The sequence below is a fragment of the Lactuca sativa genome, chromosome 7, assembly GCF_002870075.4.
Source record: "Lactuca sativa cultivar Salinas chromosome 7, Lsat_Salinas_v11, whole genome shotgun sequence".
Lineage (NCBI taxonomy): Eukaryota > Viridiplantae > Streptophyta > Magnoliopsida > Asterales > Asteraceae > Lactuca > Lactuca sativa.
This window is the reverse complement of record NC_056629.2, coordinates 50950501-50969282: the sequence shown is the minus strand read 5'-3', so window position 1 is coordinate 50969282 and position 18782 is coordinate 50950501. Positions and strand designations below refer to the sequence as shown.

At 37.2% G+C, this 18782-nt stretch overlaps 2 protein-coding genes across 2 annotated transcripts; one reads left to right on the top strand and one right to left on the bottom strand.

Moving 5' to 3' along the window:
- Positions 1-983: 983 nt before the first annotated feature.
- Positions 984-5036, top strand: LOC111905154 (3-oxoacyl-[acyl-carrier-protein] synthase II, chloroplastic). The gene is made up of 14 exons (XM_052765566.1): positions 984-1618; positions 2191-2396; positions 2488-2691; positions 2783-2893; positions 2985-3080; positions 3199-3244; positions 3479-3558; positions 3643-3711; positions 3803-3887; positions 4010-4164; positions 4258-4338; positions 4424-4483; positions 4570-4713; positions 4797-5036. The coding sequence occupies exons 1-13, from the start codon at positions 1231-1233 to the stop codon at positions 4684-4686; spliced, it is 1698 nt and encodes a 565-aa protein (XP_052621526.1). The 5' UTR covers positions 984-1230; the 3' UTR covers positions 4687-4713; positions 4797-5036.
- A 310-nt stretch (positions 5037-5346) lies between these two features.
- LOC111905146 (uncharacterized) lies at positions 5347-10569 on the bottom strand. Its single transcript, XM_023900821.3, has 13 exons — positions 9961-10569; positions 8578-9645; positions 8093-8503; positions 7839-8017; positions 7618-7768; positions 7335-7541; positions 7142-7255; positions 6895-7056; positions 6698-6826; positions 6511-6612; positions 6352-6431; positions 6148-6276; positions 5347-6044 (listed from the first exon to the last, which is right to left on the bottom strand). Exons 1-13 carry the CDS (start codon positions 10471-10473, stop codon positions 5480-5482), a joined length of 3810 nt encoding a protein of 1269 aa, XP_023756589.1. The 5' UTR covers positions 10474-10569; the 3' UTR covers positions 5347-5479.
- Positions 10570-18782: the final 8213 nt, after the last annotated feature.

Here is an 18782-nt window from a genome sequence, read left to right as displayed (position 1 = left end):
TGTTAAACATATCCTATTTTTCCAATCACCAATATACAAAATTTGGAAATAAAACAGTCCACGCCCATCAGTGCCTTTCATTCTCATCACTTGAAACATGTACTTTACATTTCCATACAAAGACAACACGTAACATACAACCTAAATTTCCTAAATAAACATGAACTAAACTAACTGTTTCATCTTTTATACAACCTTACTAAAACAAAATTCGTGAGAAATACCCACAATTGCATCTTAACCAATCAATCCTTATAAAATGTTACATTCTTTAGTTTTGTGCAACAAAAAAGTTGTTATCAGCTTCTAGGGCATTCGTGGAATGACAAAGTCATAGAATGGAATCCATTGCCATTGGACACATTGGTGGATGAACCTAATGAAAGAATCCACATTAAGTACCCTTTAATTACCACTTCGAAAAATTAGTAAAATCTTCGCACAAGGTTGTTGGATGTCCAAGAGGTTTGTGTCATAGTATATCGACCACGTACATAAAAGCCATTTTCAAATGATAGGATTTACATTCGTTAAATGTTGAAGAATAAAACTGAAATCCACTTATTGTTTTTTTAATAAACAGTTGGAAATAGATAGGGACAAAACGATATAAATACTCTTATGTGACTTTCGACACATGACAAAGTAAAGAAGAAGTGATGGACATTGATAATATTGTTTCAATTAGGGACCATCTTTGCAATAAATAAAAACTTTATACTATGGTATTATATTTGATAAAGTTCATAATTTTTGTTTTCTAATTTATAATAGTACTTGTACTTTGATAAGCTTTATTGAAATATAATTGTGTACTGAAGATAAGGGTATATATTGTTGATAATGGTATAATCGGAGGGAAAGAGGTGGAAGATGTGGTGCCATTTGGTAGAGCTAGAGAGTACACGGGCCCACTCTGGAAGTGGGCAGTGGGGTGAGTTGGACGGACTCAGATTTCCGCCATGGCTCCACTCGATTACTTGGCCTCTTCATCACAACACGCGAACCACGTATCTCTCTTCTCCTCTCTCTCTCTCTCTCTCTCTCACTTGTTTCTCTCAGATTCAACGCACTCAGCCACCAGCAACAACCCTCCTCTGTCTCTCCGCCGTCACGGCCTTACGCCAGTTTCACTCGACAATCCCCCACATAACATATATATATTACGACAGAAGCAGACACCCACATATATGATTCAGTTTGAAGCTAAATAAACAATTAATCACTGAGATGGAGGCATCCGCCTCTTCCCTGGTTTGTACATGGATAGTAGCGGCCTGCATGTCTGTCTCTTGCCAAAACGACCAACATCCCTCGTTGTTGTCTTCTAAGCCACAAGCAACCAACACCAGATGGGCTCGCAAACGGAGACTCTTATCTAAATGTAACGCCAGCGCCAGCGCCAACGCTAACGCCAACACCTCTTTTCCTGGTTTTGGACGATTAACTGCTACCAATACCATTGAGGGTTTCATGTCCTCTTGTTTATCTCCATGCGATCGATACAATAGCTCCAATGGTTTTTCACTTTCCTCTTCTGATTTTTTCGGTGCTGCTTCCCTTTTCCGATCCGGAAATGTTCACCTCGGTGGCAGGCGCCGCCGCCCCCTCCGTTCAGGTAATCTTCTCACTTCTTATCCCCTTTCTGTTAATTTATAAATCCGCTTCAATCGTACCCCCATTCTCACTTGTCCTTTAATTTGGGATTCCGTTTGTTTCTTAATTTTGGGTGAAAAGGTTTCTTATCTCAAAACCCCAACAAAGTTTTACTCTCTTTACACTTTGGGGCTTAAGACATTTGCTTAATTGGATTCTATTCTATTCCCGATCTCATTGAATTGAACTTTTAGTTAATGCAGCTGGTATAAGCTGGTATGCTTGTTTGTTCAAAACCTAACAGATCTTTTAGCATAGATAAAATGCCAGATTGATAATGGAGTTGCAAATTAGTCCAACCAATTTAGTTTCTGTAATTTCTTGTTCTGATTTTTTTCAAATTTGGGTATCTGCACACGCATGCAAATATATATATATATATATTCAACTTTATATTAAAGTCTATGCAGGTTTGGTTGAAGTTGGTTGCATTAATTCACATTCTCCTCTCTCTTTATCTCATTTACTTGCACATATTAAGTCTTCATGATATTATTAGTCACCAACCAGATTCTTGGTTTCTTAAACATTTAGGTGAAGCAATGGCTATAGCCATTCAACCTTCAATGGAAACAGTGACAAAAAAGAAACCACCAACAAAACAAAGGCGAGTGGTAGTTACAGGAATGGGTGTTGAGACCCCAATTGGTAATAATCCAAATGATTTCTATAACAATTTGCTAGAAGGTGTCAGTGGCATTAGTGAAATTGAAGCTTTTGATTGCTCCAACTATCCAACTGTATGTCTTTATTCTTACCCTTTATTGTTTTTTTATTATAAAGTTATTGATTCGAATCAAGTCGTTAACATAACAGAGTTTAAATTTACAGAGAATTGCTGGAGAGATAAAGAATTTTTCAACAAATGGATGGGTGGCACCAAAGTTATCCAAGAGAATGGATAGGTTTATGCTTTACATGTTAACTGCTGGAAAGAAAGCTCTTGCAGATGGAGGGATAACTGAAGATCAAATGGATGAATTAGATAAAACCAGATGTGGGGTTCTAATTGGCTCTGCTATGGGGGGTATGAAGGTAATTTCACAAAGAAAATATATTCTTTATTCTTTCACTTCTATTCATGTATCTTAAGAGTCAACACATTCTTTGTTTTATAATTTCTTAGGTTTTCAATGATGCTATAGAAGCTTTAAGGGTTTCATATAGAAAAATGAATCCTTTTTGTGTACCCTTTGCAACTACTAACATGGGGTCCGCAATGCTGGCCATGGATCTGGTGAGCTAAATTTTATGATCCTAAAAAGATTAAGCATTCAAGATTCTTGTAAATTGTAAATGATGTTCATTTGCATATTGTTGTTCTTCAGGGATGGATGGGTCCAAATTATTCCATCTCTACAGCTTGTGCCACTAGCAACTTCTGTATATTAAATGCAGCAAATCACATCATCAGAGGTGAAGCTGTAAGTGACTTTTGTTACTCTATAATACTTTTAAATGCAAAAGAAAAGAAAGTCATTAATTAAAATTCCAAAATAGCTATTTATGCTTAGTTATCTAACAGTGTAAAGAATCTTGCAGGACATGATGCTTTGTGGTGGCTCAGATGCTGTCATTATACCTATAGGTACTACTAAATATTTTCTTGTGTAAGGTGTTTTTCGTCTTTTTGACTTAATGAGCTTAATAGTTTAAGCACTTAATCTAAGACAATTATACATGGCTGTTTCTTTTTTTATTTACTTAAATGACTTCATGTATACCCATTTGCTGTTCTTTACTCATGATATGAGTATTGTGAAAGTTGTTAGAGTAAATGGTCATAAAAGGTAAATATTTTATTTCATTATCTGTGGTGTAGGATTGGGAGGATTTGTGGCATGCAGAGCTTTATCTGAGAGAAACAATGACCCTGCAAAAGCATCACGTCCATGGGATACAGTAATATTAAATATTCTTTCTTAAAATATAATTTTAATACCATTTTAAAAAATGTATATAACTTTGGTTATGATATTTTTACAGGGGCGTGATGGATTTGTTATGGGTGAAGGAGCTGGAGTTTTATTGTTGGAAGAACTTGAGCATGCTAAGGTTTTTTTTTTTTTAACTGTAATGATATTAATATAGTTTAGTAGTAATTAATTTTGTATTTGATTTGATTAAAAATGTTGAAATTGGACAGAAAAGGGGTGCTACAATCTATGCAGAGTTTTTAGGTGGAAGTTTCACTTGTGATGCTTATCATATGACAGAGCCTCATCCACAAGGTAGAAAGAAATCAATAATGAGATATGATAATTGATATGGGCTAATTTGTAAAAAAAAAAAAAAAAACAATATAATTGATTTATCTTTTTTTTTTTTTTTTTTAAATTGTGTCTTTTATTAGGTGCTGGTGTGATTTTATGCATAGAGAAGGCGTTATCTCAAGCTGGGGTGGCGAGGGAAGATGTGAATTACATAAATGCCCATGCCACATCAACGCCAGCTGGAGACCTTAAAGAATATATGGCTCTCCTTCATTGTTTTGGGAAGAACCAAGATGTGAGTGAGAGTTGAGATTTAATGAAAAATATATTTTTTATTTTTATTTATTTATTGGGTAATTAATTGGTTATGAAATCTGAATGTTTGCAGTTGCGAGTGAATTCTACAAAGTCCATGATTGGGCACCTTCTTGGAGCAGCTGGTGCTGTGGAAGCTGTTGCAACTATACAGGTAAACCAATAAATAAAATTTCATTTTGGTGTAAATAAATTGCCTTTTTAGTTTTTAATTTTCTTGAATGATGTTGTTTTGGCAGGCAATAAGGACAGGTTGGATTCACCCAAATATCAATCTTGATAATCCAGATGAAGGCGTGGTATGGATCAATATAATTCTAATTCTTTCTGTGGTTGTTTTTTGAGAAATAAAAATTATTTTAATGGAAATGGATGGGATATTCAGGATACAAAAGTGTTGGTGGGGCCAAAGAAAGAGAAACTGGAAGTGAAGGTGGCGTTGTCTAATTCATTTGGATTTGGGGGTCACAACTCTTCCATATTATTTGCACCTTTCCAATAGACAATACCTGTTCTTTATTCAGACATGGTAAGACTGACCCCACCCCCATTATTTTTATTAATTATTAATATGAAATAAGATTGAAAATGGTGTTTGTTTGTTTGTTACAGGGGTGGGTGGGTGGGTGTCTGTTTGGGAAAAAGAGAAACAGTGGAAGATGAAGGAAGAATGAAAGCTAAATGGCTAATGCTAATGAATGCTGTTCTTGTAATGATATTCTTCACCTGACTGTTGTTGCTTCCATCTGTGTACTTTGAAAGTAGATGAGAATGAAATATTTTGTTGGATTTTGATGCTATATTTATTATGTATTACTTCTCTTTCATGCTATAAGATAGTCGCTTAATTAATGGTGTGTACTTGCTATTTATTTCCCACACCAGAAATTCTAAACTCTTTAAAGTTCAATCTTTAATAAATTTTCTCACCCCCAAAAAAAGAGTTAATTGCAAAGCACATTTGAATATTTTATGTAATAAAATTACTAGTTTTGGAGAACGTTCTCACTTAAGATGACCAACATAGTAAGGTTTCGATCATAGCATTCATCTCGTGACTTTGCAAAATTACTTTGAACATTATTTTGGATGAATACGGACTTTTTCTGCAAATTTTGCAAAATGAAGGATTATTATATGATAAGGAAAAAGGACATGAAAATGCAGTCCAAACAAACTCATCTATAAAGCAAACTCATGTATAATGTAATATTTTAAAATTTAAATAGAATAAATATTTTTGTATACACTCAAAAAACAGCACATCATCTAGCCTTGAAATTTAATTTAATTAATTAAGCATGTCTTTTTTTCCCTTTCTTCTTCAACTTGAAGGCCTTCATTTTCAAGGCATTGGACACGCTCTGGCCTTCCATCATCTTGGACATTTTGACAACACTTGACATCCCTTTCCGGGCAGCTGCCCGCTGCTCGGGTCTCCTGCTGACCATCTTGCGATCCAACGGCCAATAAGCATACGGCTCCAGCTTCCCTTTCCTCTTCAAATCCCCACCCGCCTTCTTACTCTTATATTCCCCACCCGTATACGCCCACCCACTCTCCACTTTCCTCCTCTTCTCCCCTCCTTTCCGTGACTTGTTACCTCCCGACATCTCACTCCTCGCATCATACTCCTCCGCCACCTCGCGTTTCACCTTTCCCCCCGCCGTGTCTTCTTCGCGTATTATAAGCCGTCCATCATCATCTATCTCTGGCTCATCCTCTGACTGTAATTTCCGCTTTAAACTCTGAGATGATCTCAGGGACAATCTCGTCTTTTCACGGTCCATTAAGTCCAACGGCTCATCCTCTAATCGATCAAAATCGTCTTCTGGTAGCCTCTTCCCTGCTCTCTTGGACCTGCATGCATATATCATTAAATTACATGTTTGGTCCTTGGTAATACCTGATTTTTACAAAATTGGTCCAAAAACAGTTATTATGTTGGGACCAAAGCACAAACCGGATTGAAGGATTCTTGGAGTTGACCAAGCTGCGTCGACCAGAAACCGCATGTGTATGCATGTCATCTGAATTCCCATCCTCAGTTTCATCATCAGAGAATATTTTTGTATGATTCCACCTGCTCATCCTGTGAATTATATATAAAATTATAAATAATATCTCTACAAATATCTTTGCTGAAAAGACAAGAAGCGAAAAGAACCTGGAGGTGGTTGCTTTTGACATACGAGATTTGGTTTCCTCAGTGTTAGCAGCATATTTTCGCTCATTCCGTTCCTTTGTCTGCATTCCATTCCAACTTGTTTAATTTTAATTCCAAATTAATATCTTAAAAGAAAAAAAAAATAAATCTTCAACAAACCTTTCTAATATTAGTAAGCAGCTTCATATGTTCTTCAGGCATAACTTCCTTAACAGCATCAATCCCACATTTCTTCACAAGCATTTCAAGCAGCAGCTTCACCTGTAACAACATATCATCATCCATTCCATTTATTATATTTCAATAACAATTTATCACGAGATATAAATCCAGATCCTTCACTAACCTTTGCCTTAAAATGACTCTTGTTCGTACTCTGCCAGCTCAGCAGAGCCTCCACCATGCCCTTCATATGCATTTGCAACCCTTCAGCTTGTGATTTTGCAACTAATACCTTTATCAAACCTAAATTCGCCTGCACCAATAACAACCATATTATTAGACACTTAATATAAAATAACAATAATAATAATAAATACTTACTTTAATTATCTCTCTGTTTTTTCTTTGAAGAAGGAGAAAAGCGGATGGAAGAACACTGAAAGCAGTGGATACAAGATCAGTAAACTCATAAGTCAAACGAGCTATGCCTTTGACCGCTGCACTGATCATGTGAGGTGTCTCGCCAGCTAAGCCACCAGCCACCTGTATCAAAAATAGCAACCAACTTTTTTTAAAAAAAAAAAAAACTAAAAAAGTAACCCAAGATGTCTTTTCAAAAGTACATTACCATATTGAAAAAGCTATACAAATTCTCCTTGTTTCCACCCTTATCTTCATCCACACACGCATGACCAATTTGGACAATAATATCATATGCCCTATTTCTTGTTTTCTTGTTAGCCTGTAAATCATAAAATCAGCCACACATAAAAAAAATAAGCAACAAAGTACAAAACTTCAAAAAGTTCTAGAAATTCTACCTCTTTGAGTCCAAGTACAATTTCTGTCAAAAAAGAAGCAACAATTTCACGCTTCATCTGTTCTGATTCATCCTTTGAGACATGGACAATTATGAAATATAAACAGTCAAGTCTGTGTCTTTTGGCTGAAAAATGGCATGAATGCATCACTTCAAACATCAGTTTGAGTAAATCTTCAAGCTTTCTTGCAATGAAACCATCAGCATGCTGTCAAATCAAAAAAGAGTGTAAAGTTTTGATCTTTATGTCAAGATTATGTTAATGGTTTAATTAAAATAAATACCTCAAGGATTGTTGAAAGAACTTTGTAAGCCTTCTTTTGAATTGAACTATCAGTGTCCTTCAATGCAGGTTCTATAGCAACAAATAGAAGGTCAACTTCTTTCACACCTAACCCAGGTAAAAGTGCAACTGCCAGGTCATATAATTGTACCCTGTAAAAGAAAAATACAAACACGTTAAATTATTTTATAAAAAACTATTAGTTAAATAAAGAAGCTTTACCTTGTTTGTGATAATGTATTCTCATTCGATGATTGGTCTACTTCCATAGAAGTTGAATTTTTTGTATTTTGTGCTTTTCCAGCCTCTTCTGTGACCTTCAATAGTTTCTGCATTGTGGTCTTGAAAAACCTTGAGACTACACCTTTCTCAGCTATAGATGCAAATTCACCAATTGTTTTCTACAAAATGGAAATTTTAATCAACCAACAGAGGTTCTAAATTCTAATCAATTACAAAAATGCCATCAATCCTACCTGTAAAGATCCACCATCATCTTTATCAGATTTCATGAAAATTCCAGATAGTGTAGACAAAATATCGCGTGCAGAGGACCTTAACACATCCAAATTACAAGTTGCAACTTCTAAAGTGTAGCGGGAAACTGCACGTTGTTCACATACACTGACTTTGTTATCAGAGGGTTGACTTTGACTTTCCCCATCCACTATTCTTTTATTTTGTCGAATGAGAGTCTGTAAACTGGAGCATATTACTCCACAAAAATCAGGTTCTTGACGAAGGGAATGGCATAATGCTTTTTCTAAATCACTGAAACTTTCAGCAGTGTCAAGAGGGTAGTTGCAAAATGAAGGCAATAAAGACCACAAAGAATATATAACTCCATCAATGCTTCTAGCAGAATGAATTCTCCCTTCTTGCTCATGCTGTTGCAAGCAGACATGTAAGTAGAAAGAACAAGACATAAAGCAAAAATAAAAGATTCAAGAACACTTGTTACCTTTGCAGATTTCAGCTTCAATATTCGAATTGTATCAAGCAAAGATTCATTGAAAAAACTTAAACGGGCACCCACAATGTTTTGCTTCAAGATAGGGAAAAGCCAAACATTGGCATTAGAGATGTCTTCAGCTTCTAGATTTAGAGGTAGAAATCTTAAGAAGGTTTCAGGGCCTAATGCAATTACAGCCATTCCCATGCAATCATGCAACTGTTTCCTGTAAGGAAGATCTTCATCACGCAACTTTTGTATGTCTTCCAAGCTCTTAAGAGTGGCCTTTAAGAAGTAAGAGCTGAATTCACCTAGTTTATCAAACATTGCAGCCACAACTTGAAATGACATGTCCCAGACTGCAGCATAGCTATAATCAAGTAAACTCTCAACTGTTGCACACAGTTTCTCAATAATGGTGGGCCCAGATTTTCTCCCACTTGTCTTAATCTGATCTACACCCTGCTTGATTAAGCTATCATCAATGCATGTATGTATTAAGCTCTTGAGTGCCTCCATAGCAACAACCAAAGGCTCCTCATGCTCAGAAGCTAAAATATCTCTGAAAGCACTGAAAACAACAGGAAGCTTGATAACACAAGTCTGTCTGTTAAGAGAAAAAGCTTTCTTCATCCCTGAATCCAACAGTCGTGCAGTGAATGTCAAGTTATCACCAGACATCTCGTTTGAAGAGACTGAGACAGCTAATGAGCATAACAAATCCATCAGTACTTCAGGAGAGACCTCTACAGTTGGTTGGAGGCAAAGTAAATACAAAGCATCTGTAATTCGGCGTGTAGCTGCAGATTGGTGTAGTGCTAGAAGAGATTTGAAGTAGTTCAGAATCTTTGTTGAGAACTTGACAGACATAAGGGGAAGAGTATCTTTCAGAGCATCAAGAACATATAGGACCTCTTGAGCTCTAGAACCTTCTGAAGTGTTTGTATTTGATCCTCCAGCAAGTAGAAGAAACCTCTCAAAGGTGCTTGCAATGGCTTCACTAGCAGGTGACAACACTGGTGTTTCCCTGAAGCCTTGCATTACATCACGGAGACAGATATGTGATTGTCTTCTTACCTATAAGAAGAAGACATATGTTATTCTAAGCTTTCTAACTATCATAACAATGTGTCATGATGAACTATGAAGGAGTAATCTTGCTGCAATATAGAACAATTCAGCTAATCCATTTACTAGCTTCTTAGGTAAATTTCCAGTTAACAAATAACTTTCACTCACAAACATAAACAGGAATCAAGTTTGGATAACTTGATGCTTTCTCAAAAAAAAAAAAAAAAGCGTATCAACTAGAAGTAGAATACTAGCACTCCAAATATATATTCAAAGATGCAAATGTATGTGTTCAAAGAAAGCTTGCAACAAAAAATTCACCTTGGGACGCGAATCTGCAATAAATCCAAGAAGAACTCCAAATAAATGAGAAACGTCAGACCAGTTCATCCTATGACCAACGATTAACAAATGCGAGATGCACTTTAAGCCAGAAGCCACGACGCTATCGGTAACACCATTGGATAGAATAATTCGGGTGATTAGACCAGAAACATAGTCAGATTCCTTCCTGAGAACCGCAGAGCTAATACGAGGGAGAACCATGGAGATGATACTGATGAGAGCATCAATGTGGTGAGACGGCGGGTTGGGGTCCGAAGATGAGAGCTTATCGAGAGAAGTACAGGTGGCGCCGAAATAGGCAAGGGGGGTAAGAGGGTGGTTGAGGTCTTTGAGACCTTGAGATATATCGCCAATCATGGAACACAGGTGGTGGTGTTGGGGGTCTGTGGAGTTAGAAAACCGTGAGAGGATCGAGTTGCAGAAGTCATCATCGGAGCGATTGTCGTGTTCCATATCGCCAATAAGCTGCGGCATCTCTGGGGCATCCATGAAGAGAAGAGAAGAGGAAATGCAAGGGTTTTGCAGAGATGCCGACTCTCTCTGTCTCGGCGTATTTGCTAGGGTTTTAGGCTAAAAGATTTGATGATGTGTGAAGCTTAAGACTTAATTTGACGACAGTTGCATCACCGGTCCTTGGATTTTCGCTTAATTACACAGATAACCCCTCATGTAAAGTAACATTTTTAGGTTCGCACTAGGTTGTATTATTTTGCGGGGTTAGTGGCCTAGAAAGGGAACCAACTTTGGTATTTGTTCACATTTACTTAATTATGTTTTTTTCGTTCATATTTAACCATTGAACTTGTTTGACATGCTCAAAATAAAGTAATATTACTGGTAATTACGGTAATATTACCTTATTATGAACAGCTCAAACAAGTTTATTGGTCAAATGTGTACGAAAAAAAAATATTGTTACCTAAATATGGACAAAAACCAAAGTTTCTTACCCATTTTGCTAATACTAGACAAGAACCGTCTCAAGGACTGTGCCCTGGAATCAGGCTCCGACACTCAATGAACAATTAGGTTAGGCTTGGTCTAACCCAATTCAGTCCCGGCTAGTCATGGGCTAGGCTATGTTGCTAGGTCTTTAAAGCACATACAGTCTAGCCCCTTAAGCATATACAATCTAAACCCTAACTAGTTGGGCCTAAACTGGGTTGGCCCAAGACTTGACTATCTCCTCATACACAAAGACCGGACAACCCAATTCCATGTCACATCAATGGATCTTATGACTACTTACACTTAACATAAAGAACCCAATATTACCAAAATGGGCAATGAACTTTGGTTTTTATCTATATTTAGGTAACCATGTTTTTTTCGTACACATCTGACCAGTAAACTTGTTTGACCTATTCATAATAAGGTAATGTTACCGCTTATTACTAGTCATATTACCTTATTATGAACATGTCAAACAAGTTCAATGGTCAAATGTGTACGAAAAAAACATGATTACCTTAATGTGAACAAAGACCAAAGTTTGTTACTTTTCTAGTTCATTAACCTTATTTTGCGAGTTACCCCTTCCCGATCAACTACATTATCGAATATTCATCATGTTTTATTGTTTGGCGAGTGATACCTTTTATATAGCAAAACAATAAGTTTTACCTGAAAATGGTGACCAAATATGCTAAACGGTATTTTTTCTAACCAACATATCCCTATTGTGTACGTAAGATGGTGATCCACCTAAACATTCGTGAATTTATCAGTTCTCCACATGAACATACAAAACATAACAAAATTTAATATCTAAAATAATCATTAGTAACCAGATTGTGTCAAATTCACAACATGTATTTTTATAACAAAATAAATATTATAATTCATAATGTGTAAACCACAACTATCATGACTAAAATAGCCTTAAGTGTGAAAACACTTGTAAACTTATGCTTTTCCTATGTCAAGATACAATTCATGTTCTTCTCTTTTCAATTCTAAATGCATTTTCTTCGACCTGGGGCAAGTATTTGTAATCTTATAAAGTTGGTTTCATGTCTGAAGTGATTAAGTCATTTGGCCAAAGGTTTGGGATCAGGCCAGTACACGGGGGTACTCCTGAGTACGTTGAGCGTACTCGTTGCGAACCCGTTTTTGAATCCATCGCGTATGCAGGGCGTACAAGCCTGGTACGTCGAGCGTACGCTAGATTGTGGGTCGAAGGAGTTGTGGGCTTGGGTCTTTGGGTTATGCTTTGTTTGGGATTGGCCCTTTAATCCCTATGGATAATTTATGGACTTTGGGCTTTCTTAGATTGGGCCATATTGGGCTTTGGGTGTCATTTAGGAAATTGGGCCTTTAAGGAGCAAATGGTTTGGGCCTTGTTTTGGGCCAAGTAGGAAAAGGGTTAAATGGTCTGTTACCTTGGATGTTGGACAAGTGATCTAGATACTTGATTTTGGATTAAGACCCAATTATTATATTGTATGCTATTTACATTGGATGTCAGGCGGGGCCTGATGATTATATTGTATGATATTTATCTTTGTGATTTTTGCATGTGTTTATATGTTTGTATGTATATTGGGCGGGGTCCAATGCCAGGTAGGGCCTGATGTCTGACATATATGTTCCGAGCGGGGTTCAATGTCGTGTGGGGCCCATTATATGTCTGATATGTATGGTATGTGGTATTTTGTGGAACTCACTAAGCTTTGTGCTTACGGTTTTCAGTTTATGTTTCAGGTACTTCTGGTTCGAAGGGGAAGAGCCCGAGATGATTGCAGTGCACACACCGTATTGTTCTGTATTTTATATTACTTTGATGTACTTGGATGTTTATCGATACACTCTGATTCACCATGGTTTCTACGATGTTGTTTTGGACAATGGTTTTATTATTTTAAAAATCAAAATTTTTAGTCTTAAATTTTGGGACATTACACTAACTGTCAATACAAAAAAACCAAAGCACAAAGCACAAATAGAGGCAAAATATTTTGCTCACTGACTAACAACTAGGCGATAAGAAGAAACCAAATTCTTGATTTGAAGCATCACCAAATCAATCAATAAACCTTGATGTCTTAGCATAGCAAGTATGTGAAATGCCTATGATGTCTTGAGTTGAAAACATGTGAAGCACCAGAAAACTACTAATTAATTTCACCAAAGCAATATCAGGGGCAAAATGGTCAATAATTTGATTAAAATGTCTTCTCTCACCAAGAGAGGAACTTTCCAATGAGAAAATATATAGAATAACTCTGAATCTTGAGTAAATAGTAGGGCAACACCAAAATTGTTGAAAATCACCAAATCCATACCAAGTGCAAAATAGTCAAGAATAATGTTAAAAGGGAGAAAGGATAGTCAAGAATATTGTTCCCAAATCCCACTATCATGTACAATCATTTCCTTATCTATAAGCTAAGTATATGATCAAATTGGAAACGTTTAACGTCAGACTGAAAAATAAACTTCATTGAGAATAAAATCATCCCCTTAACCAACATCAATATTCCAAACTTACCAAAGATTCAGCAACTTTGTGCCAAATAAGAGGATTCATTAATGTTCTTCGATCTTGCACACTAGGGTTAGAATCAAGATAAAATCACACAAATTTCTGATATATTATGTGGTTTCTACTTTCAAGAGGCAACATTTGAGGGTAAGCACTTTGACTTAGATAGCAGTAACACCTCTGCAGCATCAATTTTTCTACACTTCTAGGAGGATTTTGAGGGGCAACACATGCTACCCCTGGCTATTAACTAGTTCCCTCGTTGATTTTAATGAATAGATCAAACCTGGTATTTTCAGATGAAGTAAGAGTTTGAGAAAATCCTATAAACATCGATTCTACAAAATATTTTGGGTTAAATGTAGATAAACATATGATATTAACAACACAATTTCAAAGAAGTATTATCTATAATTTTTAGCAAAAACTCATTGCATCGTTCTCCTTTTATTTTTGTTGTTTTCGCAATGTTTACTAGTAATCAATCATGTCGTGATATATATACAACGATATGGCCAATGATTAGTAAGTTCTTATTGGTCATGTTCTGGATTATAATTATTGGCTTACATTGTTCCCCTTCTTCGTGACTTCCATGAGTGACTCCCATTATTGTCTTCATTCATACGTCCTTAAAAAAGGTCCCAAGCTCGGTTCAAATGGAATGCAATATAAACAATCCCATAAGAACCAAAAAGGACACATTATGACTACATAAGTATTTGTTATTATTGTTGTTGTTATTATTATATAGACAAGCATATACATACATAGGCACAAACACATGTTAGATATTAATGTTACCCAAACAATTGGTTAGAAGTATCAATATCAATGTACCTTTGTGATGTCATATGTGATGGGTTTTAGCCATAAGAACTTTCCTATGTGCGCATGCAAAACCCTAATGCTTGGATCTAGGCTTTCTAATAAACATGCTTTGAATCCAAGACTTCTAATTACTAATTAGGTTAAATAACAACATTGAAACAGATCTAGAATCATACCTTTGAGTTCCTTGTTGATCTTGAGGTCTTGGAGCTTCTAGAGTCACAAATGTCACTCCTCTAATGGCTTACAAACACCAATAGCAATAAGAATGATTTAGGAGAGAGGAGAGGGAAGGAATTTCGACCAGAGGTTCCTTACTTTAGGTCAAGTGTCGAATTCCATCAGCCATGGGGTCTATTTATACTTGTAGACTCCTTAAGGATTACAGATAAGTCCCTATCAGATAATCTTCTCTTAAGGCTATCCAAATCCATTCCTAGATAACTCTAATGGACGATTTTAGCTATCCTAATCCTCTTAGAATTCGTCCATAGTATATCCAAATGGATTTTCAGTTTAAAGCTTAACTAACAAACAATTGACAATTTATACCCCTTTATTTAATTAATCACTTTAAGTCACCAAATTAATTCTAATTAATTCTATGACTTATATTAATCAAATAACAAATATATTATTCATTATATTATTCCCATAATATATTAATAATATTTATTCTCTCTTAATAAATCATCCTATCAAGTTGCTATGGTGAAGGCAACCCAAAAGGACCATGCACAACCGAATATAGTTACAGCCTTAGACACTATTCCAACAGTCTCCCACTTGGATAAGTCTAGTAACTATACAAGTACAATTCGGTTTGCAATCGTAGCTCTCAAAGACGCTGTCAACTTTGATCTAATCAATCTTGTCCTTTAGATAAGGGAACGTACAGTCCTCTGTTAGATATCATGCTGACAATCCTATGGAATGGTTAGTCAAGCATTTAGGTTTCTCGATCTCTGATTTATTTGACATAGAACTTTAATCGAACACATCAATTCAGTTCTGACCGGGCCCGGCACATAAGTCAAATCAAATCATCGAGCGGCCGAGATATCACTTTTACCTTCTTAGATAAAAGTTACAGATAAACTTCGACTTATATGCATTTACTTATTCATTTACCAACTATACACAACAATACGTTTTATAACACCAAGTTACTGATGCGTTTTCGCATTATCAATGTACAATCAATTAACAAATAATAAACCATATATCTAGGTTTTAAGACTATATGATATTATCGTCTTGCGATCACCTTTTATATCTTATTCCATAAGGTGATTCCAGCAAGCGCGGGTTTATTCCAATGCTCAAAACAAGTTCATAAGCACTCATGAACGTTGCAGCAATCCTTTGCTATGTCTAACACCATTTAGACACTCTACACACCAATTCATGACAATCTTCTTTCATATCTACTTCCAACATATGAACGAATGTGGACCATTTGAATAATTCGATTATTCCTAATAAACTCAATTATTCTGGAAGTCAAAACATGCAAAGTGAAACAATAGCTAAACAATTAACATAAGACAGTAACATTACTCATAAATAAAACTCCTTTATTTAATCATCAAATGTCAATTACATTTATCTATTACACGTTTCTAATACTATCTAATCTATGCTAATATCATCCTTCAGCCCAATACTCCTAGCATGCTGCAAGTGCTTAACCCTACTCAGTCCCTTCGTAAGCGGATCTGCTGGGTTATCTTCTGATGATATCCTCTTCACCACGAGTTGTCCTTCTTCTACACGATGTCTAATGAAGTGATACTTTCTGTCGATATGTCTTGATCTACCATGATCCCTCGGTTCCTTGGTTAAGGCAACCGCACCTTCGTTATCACAGAAAATCTCCATTGGCTCCTTTATGGCAGGTACGACTCCAAGATCACCGATGAAGTTCTTTAGCCATATTGCCTCCTTCGACGCTTCGCTCGCTGCAATGTACTCTGATTCGCACGTTGAATCAGCTACGGTCTCTTGCTTGGAACTCTTCCAGGTCACTGCTCCTCCATTTAGGGTAAAGACCCAGCCCGACTGCGAACGGTAGTTGTCCCTGTCGGTCTGAAAACTGGCGTCACTATACCCTTGCACCTTCAAGTCATCACTTCCTCCGAGGACTAAGAACCATTCCTTCGTCCTCCGAAGGTACTTAAGGATATTCTTCACCGCTATCCAATGGGCTTTGCCAGGATTCCCTTGATATCTGCTAACCATGCTCAAAGCGAAGGCTACATCAGGGCGAGTACAAGTCATAGCGTACATGATTGAGCCAACTGCGGAAGCGTATGGTACTCAGCTCATTTCTGCTATCTCAGCTTCGGTACTCGGACTTTGAGTCTTACTCAATTTGGCATTACTTTGTATCGGTAGTTCTCCCTTCTTTGAGTTTTCCATACTAAAACGTTTTAGTACCTTCTCTAAGTAAGTATTCTGACTAAGTCCAATTAGTCTCTTACTTCTTTCTCTTATTATCCTTATTCCCAAAATGTAAGAGGCTTCTCCGAGGTCCTTCATAGCGAAGCACTTCCCGAGCCAGGACTTTACCTCCTGCAGAGTCGGGATGTCGTTTCCTATGAGTAATATGTCATCGACATATAGAACGAGGAAGCTTACTATACTCCCACTGGCTTTGACATATACACAAGATTCGTCTTCGCTTCGTACACATCCAAACTCTTTGACTTTCTCATCGAAACAAAGATTCCATCTGCGAGATGCTTGCTTAAGTCCATAAATGGACTTCTCAAGCTTACACACTCTATCCGGATGCTTCGGATCCACAAACCCCTCTGGCTGAGCCATGTAAACATCCTCAGCCAACTTTCCATTAAGGAAAGCGGTCTTGACATCCATTTGCCAAATCTCATAATCATGAAATGCGGCAATTGCTAACATCACTCTAATAGATTTAATCTTCGCAACTGGTGAGAAGGTCTCATCATAGTCAACTCCGGGAGTTTGAGTAAAGCCCTTCGCGACCAATCGCGCTTTATATGTGTGTACGTTCCCATCCACGTCGGTCTTCTTCTTGAAGATCCATTTGCACCCAACGGTCTTACGTCCGGGCACGTAATCAACCAAATTCCAAACTTGGTTATCATACATGGATTGGATCTCGCTATCCATTGCCTCTTTCCACTTTACAGACTCCGGGCCTGCCATGGCTTCCTTGTAGCTATTAGGTTCATCAAGATTTACTAGTGTACCATCACTAATATACGTGTCCCCTTCGGTAGTAATATGAAAGCCATAGAACTGGGGATGAACTCTAACTCTATCGGAACGTCTAAGAGGTAAGGATTCGTCAATTGGTTCAACCGGAGTTTCCTCCTCGGGTTGAGTGCCAGCGGTAGAGGTTCCTTCATCCATCGACTCTTGAATCTCTTCAAGTTCGATTTGCCTCCCACTGTCTCCTTGGCTTATGAGTTCTCGCTCTCGGAAAACTCCTCTCCTCGCAACGAAGACAACATTGTCCTTCGGTCTATAGAAGAGATATCCAAAGGATGTCTGCGGGTAGCCGATGAAAATACATCGCTCACTTCGAGGTTCAAGCTTGTCGTGAGTATCTCGTCTTACGAAAGCCTCGCAACCCCAAACCTTGATATGTGCCAACGAGGGAGCTTTCCCTGTCCACATCTCGTGAGGTGTTTTGGCAACCTTCTTAGTAGGGACTCGGTTAAGGATATGGGCGGCAGTCTCTAAGGCATACCCCCAAAAAGAGATTGGTAGTGAAGCACGACTCATCATAGAGCGAACCATATCCAATAAGGTTCGATTACGCCTTTCTGCCACACCATTCAACTGCAGTGTCCTAGGGGGCGTCAATTGCGAAACTATTCCGCACTCCTTGAGATAATCGTGGAATTCAAGACTTAGGTACTCTCCTCCTCGATCGGATCGAAGCATCTTGATTTTCCTGCCCAATTGATTCTCCACTTCATTCTTGAACTCTTTGAACTTTTCAAAGGTGTCTGACTTTTGCTTGATTAAGTAGATATACCCATATTTACTATAGTCATCGGTAAAAGTCACATAGAAGCGGTTCCCATCCTTCGTGGTTGATCTAAATGGTCCACATACATCGGTATGTATTAGGTCCAATAGACCCTCGCCCCTTTCACAAGTACTTGTGAAGGGCGACTTAGTCATCTTTCCAAGCAAACAAGACTCGCATGTGTCATCTTCCCTAAGGTCGAATGACTCCAACACTCCATCCTTTTGGAGTTGGGCTATGCGTTTCTTGTTGACATGTCCAAGACGACAATGCCACAAGGAAGCTTTATCCATACTAGTGGAAGAATCAATATTCAAAACATCATTTCCTAAGTTATCAACAATCATAACAGTTTCATATATTCCATTACATGGTACAGCTTCAAAGTAAAAGACACCATTTAGATAAGCCAAAATAGAACCATTCTCATTATTAAAAGAAAATCTAAATCCTTGTCTAAAT